The sequence below is a fragment of the Heterodontus francisci genome, chromosome 32 (genome assembly GCF_036365525.1).
Source record: "Heterodontus francisci isolate sHetFra1 chromosome 32, sHetFra1.hap1, whole genome shotgun sequence".
Classification (NCBI taxonomy): Eukaryota; Metazoa; Chordata; class Chondrichthyes; order Heterodontiformes; family Heterodontidae; genus Heterodontus; species Heterodontus francisci.
The window spans coordinates 34,286,362-34,301,565 of NC_090402.1; the positions used below are offsets into that span (position 1 = coordinate 34,286,362).

At 47.5% G+C, this 15,204-nt stretch overlaps 1 protein-coding gene across 1 annotated transcript in view; it reads right to left on the bottom strand.

Annotated features, from left to right (window-relative positions):
- LOC137347473 (dipeptidyl peptidase 2-like) overlaps nt 1-15,204 on the bottom strand; it is a 62,435-nt gene that overhangs the window by 32,327 nt on the left and 14,904 nt on the right. Inside the window, exons 4-5 of the mRNA XM_068011919.1 lie at nt 7,592-7,727; nt 4,614-4,695 (exon numbers count right to left, since the gene is read on the bottom strand). Of these exons, the coding sequence (XP_067868020.1) occupies nt 4,614-4,695; nt 7,592-7,727 (218 nt within the window). The remainder of the gene's footprint in view (nt 1-4,613; nt 4,696-7,591; nt 7,728-15,204) is intronic.

The following is a 15,204-nucleotide window of genomic DNA, read 5'->3' on the forward strand; positions in this document are numbered from 1 at the left end:
TGGATAGGCTGGGTCTGTTTTTCCTGGAGCGATGGAGGCTGAGAGGGGACATGATAGAGGTATATAAAATTATGAGAGGCATAGATAGGGTAGATAGCCAGAGTCTGTTTCCCATGGTAGGGGTGGCTAAAACTAGAGGGCATAGATTTAAGGTGAGAGGGAGGAGGTTTAAAAGGGATCAAAGGAGTAAATTTTTCACACAAAGAATAGTGGGTATCTGGAATGAGCTGCCTGAGGAGGTGGTGGAGGCAGGAACAGTAGCAACATTTAAGAGGCATCTGGACAGGTAATTGAATGATCAAGGCATAGAGAGATATGGAATTAATGTAGGCAGGTGGGATTAGTATAGATAGGCATTACGTTCGGTATGGACGTGGTGGGCCGAAGGGCCTGTTTCTATGCTGTACGACTCTGACTCGATAACTGGAGTAGGTGGCGCCACAAATATCCCCACCCTCAATGATGGGGGAGCCCAGCACATCAGTGCAAAAGATAAGGCTGAAGCATTTGCAACAATCTTCAGCCTGAAGCGTCGAGTTGATGATCCATCTCAGCCTCCCCCTGAAGTCCCCAGCTTCACAGATACAGCCAATTCAATGCACTCCGCGTGATAGCAAGAAACGACTGAAGGCACTGGATACTGCAAAGGCTATGGGCCCTGACAATATTCCGGCAATACTACTGAAGACCTGTGCTCCAGAACTTGCTGCGCCTCTAGCCAGGCTGTTCCAGTACAGCTACAACACTGGCATCTGCCCGGCAATGTGGAAAATTGCCTAGGCATGTCCTGTACACAAAAAGCAGAACAAGTCCAACCCGGCCAATGACCGCCCCATTATTCTACTCTCGATCATCAGTAAAGTGATAGGTGTCATCAACAGTGCTATCAAGTGGCACTTGCTTAGCAATAACCGGATCACTGACACTCCGTTTGGGTTCTGCCAGGGCCACTCAGCGCCTGGCCTCATTACAGCCTTGGTTCAAACATGGACAGAAGAGCTGAACTCAAGAGGTGAGGCGAGAGTGACTGCCCTTGACCCATTATGGAATCAAGGAACCCGAGCAAAACTGAAGTCAATGGGAATCGGGGAAAAACTCTCTGCTGGCTGGAGTCATACCTCTCATAAAGGAAGATGGTTGTGGTTGTTGGAGGTCAATCATCTCAGCTCCAGGACATCACTGCAGCAGTTCCTCAGGGTATTGTCCTAGGCCCAACCATCTTCAGCTGCTTCATCAATGACCTTCCTTCAATCATAAAGTCAGACATCGGCGAGACTTCGGCTGTCTCAATTTCTCTGCCCCCCTCACTCACTCTAACCTGCCCCACTCCGTTCTCTCAGGTCTAACCCCGATATTGTCATCAAACCTGCAGATAAGGGTGGTGCTGTCATTGTCTGGCATACCGACCTCTACTTTGCTGAGGCTCAGCGCCGACTCTCAGACACTTCTTCCTACTTCCCCCTGGACCATGACCCCACCACTGAACATCAAGCTACTGTCCACAGAACTGTCACTGATCTCATCTTCTCTGGAGATCTTCCCTCTACAGCTTCCAATCTCATAGTCCTGCAACCCCGGACAGCCCGCTTCTACCTCCTTCCCAAAATCCACAAACAGGACTGTCCTGGCAGACCCATAGTTTCAGCCTGTTCCTGCCCCACTGAACTTATTTCTTCCTATCTTGACTCTATCTTTTCTCCCTGGTCCAGTCTCTTCCCATCTACAACCATGACTCTTCTGACACCCGACGAAATTGTGACAATTTCCAGTTTCCTGGCCCCAACCGCCTCCTCTTCACTATGGACATCCAATCTCTCTACGCCTCCATCCCCCATCAGGACGGTTTGAGGGATCTCTCCGTTCTTCCTTGGAGAGGCCCAACCAGTCCATATCCACCACCACCCTCCTCCTCTGCCTGGCTGAACTTGCTCTCACATCGAATAACTTCTCCTTCAACTCCACTCACTTCCTTCAAGTAAAAAGGTGTTGCTATGGGTACCCGCATGGGTCCTAGCTATGCCTGTCTTTTTGAGGGATATGTCGAACATTTCTTGCTCCAGTCCTACTCAGGCCTCCTTCCCCAACTCTTTCTCCAGTACATTGATGACTGTATCGGTGCCGTTTCCTGCTCCCGCCCGGAAATAGAAAACTTTATCAACTTTGCTTCTAATTTCCACCCTTCTCTCACCTTCACATGGTCCATCTCTGACACTTCCCTTACTTTCCTCGACTTCTCTGTCTCCAACTCCGGGGATAGGCTGTCTACTAATATTCATTATAAGCCCACCAACTCCCTCGGCTACCTCGACTACACTTCTTCACGCCCTGCCTCCTGTAAGGACTCCATTCCATTCTTCCAGTTTCTCCGTCTCCGACGCATCTTTTCTGATGATGCTACCTTCCACGACAGTGCTTCTGATATGTCTTTCTTTTTCCTCAACCGAGGATTTCCCCCCACTGTAGTTGACAGGACCCTCAACTGTGTCCGGCCCATTTCCCACACCTCTACTCTCATCCCTTCCCCTCCCTCCCAGAACCGTGACAGGGTTCCCCTTGTCCTCATTTTCCACCCCACCAGCCTCCAGATCCAAAGGATTATCCCCCGCCACATCCAGCGTGATGCCACAACCAAGCGCATCTTCCCCTCCCTTCCCCGTCAGCATTCCAAAGGGATCGTTCCCTCCACAACACCCTCGCCCACTCCTCCATTACTCCCACCACCTCATCCCCATCCATGGCACCTTCCCATTCAATCGCAGGAGGTGTAACACCTGCCCATTTACCTCCTCTCTCCTCACTATCCAAGGCCCCAAACACTCCTTTCAGGTGAAGCAGGGATCTACTTGTACTTGTTTCAATTTAGTATACTGTATTTGCTGCTCACAATGTGGTCTCCTCTACACTGGGGAGACCAAACGCAGATTGGGTGACTGATTTGCAGAACACCTCTGCTCAGTCGGTAACCATGACCCCTAGCTTCCAGTTGCTGGCCGTTTCAACAACCCCCACCCCCCCACCTACTCTCATGCACACATCTCTGTCCTGGGATTGCTGCAGTATTCCAGCAAACATCAACAGAAGCTCGAAGAACAGCATCTCATTTACCGATTAGGCACGTTACAGCCTGCCAACTGAACACTGAGTTCAATAATTTCAGAAAATGACGGGCCCCACCTTTTTATGTTTAGTTTTTTTTTAAAGTTTGTTTCTACTGTGCCTACCCACTGTTTCTGCATTTTTTAATGGCTGTACCTGGAGTGTTTTGTGCTTTACAGTCAATTCACAACCTCTCTGTACTAACGCTTTGTCTTTCAGCCATTAACATACCATTTGCCTTTGTTCCATGACCTTCTGGTCAGTTATTCTCTGTGACCTTGTCCTATCAACACCTTTTCTTTTGTTATCTCTCGCCCCACCCCGCTTTACTTGCTTAAAACATTTCTAATATTTGTCAGTTCTGAAGGGTCACTGACCTGAAACATTAACTCTGCTTCTCTCTCCTCAGATGCTGCCAGACCTGCTGAGTATTTCCAGCATTTCTTATTTTTATTTCAGAATGCAGTATTTTGCTTTTACTATAATAGGTCAGAAGTGGAGATGTTCGCTGATGATTGCACAATGTTCAGCACCATTCGCAACTCCTCAGATACTGAAGCAGTCTGAGCAGAAAGGCAAGACTTCGACAATATCCAGGCTTGGACTGATAAGTGGCAAGTAGCATTCGCTCCACACAAGAGTCTAACCATCTCCCCTTGACATTCAATGGCATTATGATCGCTGAATCCCCCACTTATCAACATCCTAGGGGTTACCAATGACCAGAAATTGAATTGGTGTAGCCATATAAATACTGTGGCTACAACAGCAGGTCAGAGGCTAGGAATCCTGTGGCGAGTAACTCACCTCCTGACTCCCAAAAGCCTGTCCACCATCTACAAGGCACAAGTCAGGAGTGTGATGGAATACTCTCCACTTGCCTGGATGGGTGTAGCTCCAACAACACTCAAGAAGCTCGACACCATCCAGGACAAAGCAGCCCGTTTGATTGGCACCCCATGTACAAATATTCATTCCCTCCACCCACCGACGCACAGTGGGAAGAGTGTGTACCATCTACAAGATGCACTGCAGCACTACACCAAGGCTCCTTAGACAGCACCTTCCAAACCCACGACCTCTGTCAACTAGAAAGACAAGGGCAGCAAATGCCTGGGAACACCCCCGCCTACAAGTTCCCCTCCAAGTCACACACCATCCTGAATTGGAACTGTATCGCTTTTCCTTCACTGTCGCTGGGTCAAAATCCTGGAACTCCCTTCCTAACAGCACTATGGGTGTACCTACCTCACATAGACTGCAGCGGTTCAAGAAGGCAGCTCACCACCACCTTCTCAAGGACAATTAGGGATGGGCAATAAATGCTAGTCTAGCCAGCGACACCCACATCCCATGAATTAATTTAAAAAAGCAACATTGGGCACTAGGAACAAATGGGACACTAAGTATTTTTCTTATTTGTACGTGATAATATGCACGCTGGGTCCTGCACATGATTGTTAATTTCCCGCAATATTCAGTAAGAAAATTTTTTCACCATGACAAGCACCACATACCTTGTTGCTGTGCCAAAGATTCAAGCTGCTGAAAGGCTTTCCGGATTGTCAAAACACAGTCAGGTGAGTTACGTTCAAAATCCTATTATAATACAAGCCAGTGAGTAACAGCAAATTCAAAAATTTAGTCAGTTAAAGTAAAAACTTGCATTTGCATAGCATCTTTCATAACCCAAAGCACCTCACAGCCAATGACTTCATTCTTAAGTATAGTCATGGTTATTTTTTAGGCTAATGCAGCAACCAATATACACAGTAACATTCCAAGAATGGCAATGGTATAACTCGCCAGTTAATCTGTCTAAGGGTGATGGTTGAGGGACGACTGTTAGCCAAGACCAGTTGAATGTCCCATTCTTCTGCAAATAGTGCCATGGGATCCCTGGGGAGGCAGATGGGACATTGTTTTCATGTCTCATCCAACAGAATCAGCCTGGGTTAGCTGAGGCTCAAACTCACAGTTCTCTTACTCGAGGTGACAGTGCTACAAATGAGTCAAGCGGACAATGCATTGAAACATTCTACTAGAATGCTTCTAGTCCTAAGGATTCTGAAAAAAGATTTATGGTATTACAATAATTTTACTTCTTTTAGACTATGGTACATAACACATGGAATCAATCTAAAAATCCTAAGAAAATATTGGAGAAGCCCCTTAGGATCATCTAATGAGATTAACAATTCCAATTGTATATTATGGTGGACTCTTAATTAGAAAAGGCTTTGTTTGGAATCTAACCAAATACTAGGTTGCAGTTCACCAATTGGCAATATAATGACTGAAGGATTGGAAGGTGAAAGTGTACATTATTTAAACCTGCAGAAGCCCAATATTATTACGGTGAACCTCTCAATTCACTACAAACTAAAAAATGTGATACTTCATAAACTTAAGAGATTGTGGAAGCAAAATGGAAGAAAGTTAAAAATTAACAAAATAAAAATGTTAAGCACTGGAACATAAATAAAGTGAGAATTTTTGTTTATTATTATTTTTTTTTCTTTTCTTTGGGTCTGTCTTGCCCTTTGCTATTCTCTGGGCTCTGCAACTCAATTTATTACAATTGTTTTGATCAACTAATTATTAAAAACTGATTTCCACTCAAATTTGAAGAGAACCCCCCAAAAAATTCCCATTGCTTTCATGGAGATCAAAGAAGTCATAGAGAGATACAGCACTGAAACAGGCCCTTCGGCCCACCGGGTCTGTGCCGACCAACAACCACCCATTTATACTTTCTCTTTCTTTGGGCCTCCTTGTCTCGAGAGACAATGGGTAAGCGCCTGGAGGTGGTCAGTGGTTTGTGAAGCAGCGCCTGGAGTGGCTATAAAGGCCAATTCTGGAGTGACAGGCTCTTCCACAGGTGCTGCAGAGAAATTTGTTTGTCGGGGCTGTTGCACAGTTGGCTCTCCCCTTGCGCCTCTGTCTATTTTCCTGCCAACTACTAAGTCTCTTCGACTCGCCACAATTTAGCCCTGTCTTTATGGCTGCCCGCCAGCTCTGGCGAATGCTGGCAACTGACTCCCACGACTTGTGATCAATGTCACACGATTTCATGTCGCGTTTGCAGACGTCTTTATAGCGGAGACATGGACGGCCGGTGGGTCTGATACCAGTGGCGAGCTCGCTGTACAATATGTCTTTGGGGATCCTGCCATCTTCCATGCGGCTCACATGGCCAAGCCATCTCAAGCGCCGCTGACTCAGTAGTGTGTATAAGCTGGGGATGTTGGCCGCTTCAAGGACTTCTGTGTTGGAGATATAGTCCTGCCACCTGATGCCATTTATACTAATCCTACATTAATCCCATATTCCCTACCACATCCCCACCATTCTCCTACCACCTACCTACACTAAGGGCAATTTACAATGGCCAATTTAACTATCCACCTGCAAGTCTTTGGCTGTGGCAGGAAACCGGAGCACCCTGCGGAATCCCACGCGGTCACGGAAAACTTGCAAACTCCGCAAAGACAGTACCCAGAACCGAACCCGGGTCGCTGGAGCTGTGAGGCTGCGGTGCTAACCACTGCACCGCCCTTTATCAAAAATCAAGCCCAGATATGCATGTGCATTGTATCCGTAACATCAGGATGCACATTAAAGAGTCTTAATAGTGACTACAGCAATGTTAACAAAACAGATACACTGCATACATGATCACAAGATACTGTGCATTGCACCTACTTCAAAATTAAACTTTAATCAACTATCACACTTCTTGGGCAGAATTAAAGACTATGAGTTCCACATTGTGTGTAAAACACATTCTATTCACAAATAAAAATCAATGTATTTCAATGCTAAAATAACCTTTACAGTTTTGTGATTAAGGAAATTTAAAGTTACTTTTGGAACTGCCACTGAAGGCCATAACAGTGTCACCGATGAACTTTGTAAATAATTGTAGATTGTCAGTTAACTGTGTCATGTTAGTCCGTTGCTTATTTTGAGGTTTAGTGATGTGCAAAACGAAGACTTTTTTTTTACAGATTTACTCCAAATTTACGGTGTTTTGGGGCTCTATTTTTCCCCTTGATTTTCCCATGATTAAAAAGAAGCCCCAAAATCCTGGGTTTTTAAGTTAATTAAAAACTGACTTTAAAAAGTTCTTAAAGACCATGAACACTGAACAAGGATAATCCAGTATCGACCTGTTTCTTGTTAATTTACGGCTCATGATTCAATTCCAAACACATAAACAGAATGCCCAGCAGAGGGCTCTGCTTAGCTGCAATGTTCCCAATTCTATAATAGCCATGTTCACCTTATGCATGAGAAGTATATAAAAAAAAGCAAACATTAGTTGCATGGCTTAAATGTAGGAATGGACAGTCCTCAATGGGGTATTGTGACTGTATGGAGTTTTGAGACTGGCTAGGTTTCTAGAGCAACTAGGAATAGTCACTAAAAAAAAATTCAATGTTTGCCCCACAATGGAGCAAAAAGAAATGGATGCATATGTGCACATACTCACTTCAGTTACATCATGAAAGAACTGTCGACCATCTCCAAGATTAGCTGTAGAGACCACTGGTGCACTTGATGCTAGAGCACCATCCACAACATTAGGATACTTTATTCTTATGTAGGCACTTAACATTCCACCATAACTGGGAAAGAGAATTAGAGAACAGAATATCAGAACTGCATTTTTTTTTAAAAGAACATTGCTGATTTTTTTGTTTCAAGGTAGAAAATATCAATCTTGCAAGGCAACACTTCCTTTTTTTTGCACTTTAGTGTAAGCTATTCCCACACCAGATGCTTAATCTCCAATCTCAGAACATGCTGGTGCACAAGTGTGAATTTTCTTATTTCTCACAACTGTAATCCTAGTTAGTTTTCTCAATGAAGTTGATGCCAAAGACTCAATCCTTCAGTAATGGGTCATTGGAGGGGTTACTCCAGGAAATACAGTTAAGGAGAGATGTCTGGTTTCCTTCTGAAGGGCTCCCATAAAATTCCAGGTGCAAACTGCATGGGTGGAGGTAGTCAACTGATTGAATGCAGAATCACAGGTCTACTAAAATAAAAGCAAAATACTGCAGGTGGTGGAATTCTGAAATAAAAACAAAACATGATGGAAATACTCAGCGCGTCTGGCAGCATTTGTGGAGAAAGCAGAGTTAACTTTTCAAGTCAGTGACTTTTCATCAGAACTGGCAATGGTTAGAAATGTAATAGGTTTTAAGCCAATAAAGCAGGGATGGGGCAAAACAGAACAAAAGGGAAGGTGTTGATAGGACAGAGGGTCACAGAGATTAACTGACAAGGAGGTCTTGGAGCAAAGGCAAAGACTGTGTTAATGGTGTAGTGAAAGACAAAGCATTAGTGCAGACAGGGTCTTAAATGACAGAATAAGCTTTTCACGGTGTGGTCTCACCAAGGCTCTATACAATTGCAGCTAAACTTACTTACTCCTGTACTCAAATCTTCTTGCAATAAAGGCCAACATACCGTCTGCCTTCCTAATTGCTTGCTGTACCTGCATGTTAACTTTCAGTGGCTTATGGACAAGGACACCCAAATCCCTTTGGACATCAACACTTCGCCATCCCTCACCATTTAAGAAACAAAGTAATTCATGACAACGCTACTTCATCGGACAACGTCATCAGGATGCGCCGCGGTGCGCACATGCGCAGACGGTCTCATGCCCCCTGCGCATGCGCTGCGGTCCGGCTTACCAGGACCGCATTGCGCATGCGCAGACGACACGGTACGCGCATGCGCACACAGTCTCCTCATCTCTGCGCATGCGCTGCGGTCCGACCTGCCGGTAAGGTTATGCGCATGGGCAGATGACGTCATCGCGTTATTTCGTCTTCCTCGCCGACGCGCCAGTTTGGCCTCTGCGCATGCGTCAAAGCTTCGGCGCGACTTTTTGAAAGTGGAAGGAGGGGAGGTTTCATCGGGCATTTTATCTGAATTATTTATTCGTTTTGGAGACTTGCTTCATTTTTATTTGACACAGGAGATTGTTCCAAGGTAAGTTGCTCTGCCTTTGCAAGTTGCTCTGAAAACATTTCCATTGTCTGGGCCACCGCATGTTCTCCAGTCCCTGTTGTGAGTTGCTCTGAAAACATTTCCATTGTCTGGGCCACCGCATGTAGCAGGATGAAGGCACAGTGACTGGGATTTCTGGCGCCAAACAGTACACACTGCAGATACATGATGGCCAGGCTACCTGCAGCTGCATCTTCTCCATTCAGACTTTGTTGCCCTGCAAACATGCTGTTGTTGTGCAGAGGCATCTGTGTCTGCCTTTGGACAGGCTCGCCCCCAATTGTTGCTGGCGTGCATCTCAGACACCAACGACGACAGGCATGGCTGCTGCCATTGTGATTACAGAGGAACAGCCAAGGCCCCTCAGCCACAATGAAAAATACCGCTGGCTTTCAGATCAATTGTACCAGCTACAACAGGCCGTTCTGCAGAGTGGAACGGCAGCATTCATGAGGAGACTGGACTGGCTGCGGCAACAGACTCTCCGCTGGCAGCAAGGACTGGCTGATGAGATGGAGCCATTTACTATGCCCAACAACTGCCCGGGAGCACCTTCGGATGGAGGTGGCCGCGCGCTGGACATCAGTCACGTGTCACAAACCCTGGATCCTGAGCATCTCACCCCCTGGCCTAATGATCTGATGGACCATACATATGCCTGCCTGTTCAAATCTCCACTTCCCCTACCTGCGGTACCCTCTCCTTGCTGCTCAGTTACACAGTCACCTGGTCCTACACCCATCAGGGCAGTGCACATGGACACACAGTTACCTGCTCCTACACCCATCAGGGCAGTGCTCATGGGCACACAGCCACCTGCTCCTACACCCATCAGGGCAGTGCTCATGGACACACAGCCACCTGTTTCCCCATCCGACGTTGAAACAACCATGCAGAGCCTTGTGAGACTCCGCAATTGCCAGTTGCTGCCTGTCAAGCAGAGAGGGTGTCCAAAGGGGTCAAGCACTTGGGGAACATTCAGCAAGAAGAGACTGAGCACTAAAAGAAACAAGCATGCCGTGTCCAGTGGTAGCACAAATGTGAATGCTCTTGCTGTGAACACAACTGGTGATAGTAGTAGGCAGGATTAAATGGGAATGGATGGAAAGACGCACGAGTAACATAACCACTGGCAGGGAACTGCTGGGCTAAATGGCCAGCTTTATGTTCATAGCCCAAAACAAATGTGCTTCTTTTCCAGCACCCTCACATCATTCATGTTTTCCCTGAGAGCAGCATTGAACCATTACGAGATAGGGGCAATAACATCATCCTGCCTCCTACAGCTGAGGTGGGTACTAAGTGATTCATTGGCAGTGTTATCAGTACATGCCTTTACCGCAGAACACAAAGCATGCTCAACAGTAATTCCATTGGAGGGAGGGAAGCTCTGACACTGATGTTCTTTCCTTATTTTCTTTCATGTAAAACGTGCCCTTGAGAAAACCATCCTTGACACTTAAGGACGGCATTCAAGCAAAGGAGGCAGTGCAGGAGATGATGCAAGGATGTGATGATTCCTGCATCTGAGGTGGGTAATAAGTGCTTCATTGGCGACGTTATCAATTGGTGCCTTCACTGCAGAACTTAAAAAGGTGTGCGCAACAGTAATTTCAGTGGATGGAGGGAGGCAGCTCTGACTCTGATTTGCTTTATTTCTTTTCATGTAAAACATGCCGTCGAGAAAACAATCCTTGAGACTTAAGGTCAGCATTCAAGCAACGAAGGCAACTGGATCATGCTGCGGAGCTCATCACGATGTGGAAAGGAACATTGTATTTATGGATGAATTGGGAATGCACATTGGGATGCGCTTGGGGAACATTCACCAAGAATAGACTGAGCTCAGACTCTTGTGACTTTGCCTTCTTCACATGGACAATACAGTAGTGGAATAGAGAGCCAAGCTTTTATTCACCACAAGGCTCTCCAGGAACAATCTCTTTAGCTGTGCATAGCAGAGACTCGGCCTGTCTGTCTAACGGGAATGCTGGACACAACACTCATGTATCCATGCACAGCAGTTCCTCGGATACTTAATGAACTTAATAAAACTTTTCAATAATTAAACCCAGAATTGTTGAGGTTTTGTTTTGCATGCTATTTCCCCGATTTTGCAACTGCACTTCAGATATTTAACTATGGTGGGGGGGTACAGGGAGGGGTGGGTGAAGAGGGGGAGGGGTGGGGAGTGCGGGGAGGGGTGGGGAGAGGGAGCGTGCAAAATGCAGGGACCAAACAGTTGCAATGCCTGAAGTACTGAGGAGAAGTAGAGAAAGCAACTGGGTAGGGGAGAAAGCAACTGGATTGGGCATCCGCAGCTGGAGGGAACGGATGAATGGAGAGGGCCGGAAGCGAGAGGCCGTAGAGAGCCGCGGGGAGCGAGCGTGCGAAGACCTTGGTGTCACCGGGTCCAGGGACTGGCCAGTAAGTCTTTTGCTGTTGTGTTTATGGCGCATGCACAGAAAAAGGCACTCCCCTTCCGTTCCGCTGCTGCCCCCCCCCACTCTCCCCTTCCTCCCTCTCCCCCCAGCTCTCCCCCTCCCCCCTTCCTTACCCCTCCCTCTCCCTCTTTCTCCCCCCCTCCCCCTCCCTCTCCCTCTTTCTCCCCCCTTCCCCCTCCCTCTTTCTCCCCCCCCCCTCTCCCTCTTTCTCCCCCCCCCTCTCCCTTTCTCCCCCCCCTCCCTCTCCCTCCCCCCCTCCCTCTCCCTCCCCCCCTCCCTCCCCCTCCCCCCCTCCCTCCCCCTCCCTCTTTCTCCCCCTCCCCCTCCCTCTTTCTCCCCCTCCCCCTTTCTCCCCCCCTCCCTCTCTCTTTCTCCCCCCCTCCCTCTCCCTCTTTCTCCCCCCCTCCCTCTCCCTCTTTCTCCCCCCCTCCCTCTCCCTCTTTCTCCCCCCCTCCCTCTCCCTCTTTCTCCCCCCCTCCCTCTCCCTCTTTCTCCCCCCTCTCCCTCTTTCTCCCCCCCCTCCCTCTCCCTCTTTCTCCCCCCCCTCCCTCTCCCTCTTTCTCCCCCCCCTCCCTCTCCCTCTTTCTCCCCCCCCTCCCTCTCCCTCTTTCTCCCCCCCCCTCCCTCTCCCTCTTTCTCCCCCCCCCTCCCTCTCCCTCTTTCTCCCCCCCCTCCCTCTCCCTCTTTCTCCCCCCCCCTCCCTCTCCCTCTTTCTCCCCCCCCTCCCTCTCCCTCTTTCTCCCCCCCTCCCTCTCCCTCTTTCTCCCCCCCTCCCTCTCCCTCTTTCTCCCCCCCCTCCCTCTCCCTCTTTCTCCCCCCCCCTCCCCGGCACCGCTGGTCTCCCCGCGCTGCTCTCCCCGGCCCCCGCGCTGCTCTCCCCGGCCCCCGCGCTGCTCTCCCCGGCCCGCTCCACTCTCTCACTCCGACCATTGTATTCTGCCACGTGTTTGTTAGGTTTCATCTCTGTGATTTTTTGAGCAGCGCCATCTTTAGTCCTGGCAGCTGCAACAGTCGCAGGCTGTGACGTTATCGTGGCACATGCTGTATCTGCGCATGTGCCAAAACAGCGCCACCTACCGATCGCGTTGTCAACAATTGCGGTCATTTAAGAAATACTCTGCATTTCTGTTTTTCCGACCAAAGTGGATAACTTCACATTTTTCCACATTATATTCCATCTGCAACATTCTTGCCCGCCTCACTTACCCAGTCTAAATTCCCTTGAAGCCTCTTTCCATCCTCCTCACAACTCACATTCCCATCTAGTTTCGTGTCATCAGCAAACTTGGAAATATTACATTTGGTCTCCTCATTCAAATCATTGATAGAGATTGTGAACAGCTGGGTCCCAAGCACTGTTCCTTGCTGTATTCCATTAGTCACAGCCTGCCAACCTGAGAATGACCCATTTATTTCTACTCTCTGTTTTCTGTCCATTAACCAATTCTCAATCCATGCCAGTATATTCCCCCCAATCCCATGTGCTCTAATTTTGCTTACTAACCTCTTGTGTGGGACCTTATCGAAAGCTTCTGAAAATCCAAATACACCATATCCACTAGCTCCCTCTTATCCGTTCTGCTAGTTAAATCCTCACAAAACTCAAACATAATTTCCCTTTCATAAATCCATGTTGACTATGCCCAATCCTACCATTATTTTCTCAGTATCCAGTTATCATATCTTTTCTAATAGATTCTAGCATTTGCCCTACTACTGATGTCAGGCCAACAGATCTCTAGTTCCCTGTTTTCTCTCTCCCTCCTTTCTTAAATAGTGGGGTTACATTTGCTACCTTCCAATCTGCAGCAACTGTTCCAAAATCTATAGAATTTTGTAAGATGCCCACCAGCACACCCACTATCTCTACAGCCATCTCTTTCAATACTCCAGGATGTAGACCATCAAGTCGAGGGGATTTATCAACTTTCAGTCCCATTAATTTCTCCAGTACGATGTTTTTACTAATACTAACTTCTTTCAGGATATCCAGGTCAAGAAGTTACAGATTGTGGTGGAATACAATACTTGTTAGTAGTGATTCACTGTGCCTCATGGCTGTTCAGTTTTAAGCTACTAGATCTGTTCTGAATCGATCCCATTTAGCAAAGTGGCAATGTCCCACAACATGATGGAGGCTGTCCTCAGTGTGAAGATGGCACTTTGTTTCCACAAGAACTGTGCAGTGGTCACTCCGATCAATGTTGTCATGGACGGATGCATCTGTGACAGATTGATGAGATGAGATCAAGTGGGTTTTGCCCTTCGTGTTAATTCCCTCACCAATGTCACAAGCCCAGTCTGGCAGCCATGACATTCAGGATTCGGCAAGCTTGGTCAGTAGTGGTGCTACCGAGCCACTCTTGGTTATGGACTTTGAAGTCCCACACAGAATATATTCTGCACCCTTGTTGCGCATATGCTGACGATGCCCAGCTCTACCTCACCACCACCTCCCTCAACCCCTCCCACTGTCTCTAAATTGTCAGACTGCTGTTCTCACTTCCAATACTGGATGAACAGAAATTTCCTCAAGCTAAATATTGGGAAGACCGAAGCCATCGTCTTCAGACCCGCCGTAAACTCCATCCCTTACCCACCGTCCTTCTCCCTGGCAACTGTGAGGCTTAACCAGACTTTTTGCAACCTTGGTGTCATTTTTGACGAAGATGAGCTTCCAATAGCATATACATAGCATCACTAAGACTGCCAATTTTCACCTCCATAACATCACCCAAATCATGTGTGACTGAAACCCTTATCCATGCCCTTGTTACCTCGAGACTTGACTATTCCAACATACTCTTGCTCGACTTCTCACATTCTACTCTGTGCCCAGTGTCCTAATTTGCACCAGCTCCTGTTCGGACACCATCTCTGTTCTGGCTGACTTCGTTTTCAAATCCCTCCATGGCCTTGGCCTTGCCCCTCCCCATCTCCATAATCTCTCAAGCCCTTACAACCCTTAATATAGCTATGCTCCTCCAATTCTGGCCTCTTGAGCATCCCCAACTTGAATTGTTCCATCATTTGGGGCCGTGTTTTCAGCTGCCCTAAGGCTCTGGAATTCCCTCAGTAAACTTCTCTGCCTTTAACTCCTTCCTTCTTTAAAGCGCTCCTTAAAACGTAGCTCTTCGATCAACCTTTTGGTCATATGCCCCAAATCCATGTGGTTTGGTGCCAAATTTTGTTTGGTAATACGCCTAGTAAGTTTTCCTATGTTAAAAGTGCTATACAGGTACAAATAGTTGTTGTTCAGGGACAGCAGTAGGTGGTAATCAGCAGGTAATTTCCTTACCCGTGTCTGACCTGATGCCATGAGACTTTATGCGGCACAGTGGCGCAGTGGTTAGCACCGCAGCCTCACAGCTCCAGCGACCCGGGTTCAATTCTGGGTACTGCCTGTGTGGAGTTTGCAAGTTCTCCCTGTGTCTCGTGGGTTTTCGCCGGGTGCTCCAGTTTCCTCCCACCACCAAAAGACTTGCAGGTTGATAGGTCAATTGGCCATTATAAATTGCCCCTAGTATAGGTAGGTGGTAGGGTAATATAGGGACAGGTGGGGATGTGGTAGGAATATGGGATTAGTGTAGGATTAGTATAAATGGGTGGTTGATGGTCGGCACAGACTCAGTGGGCC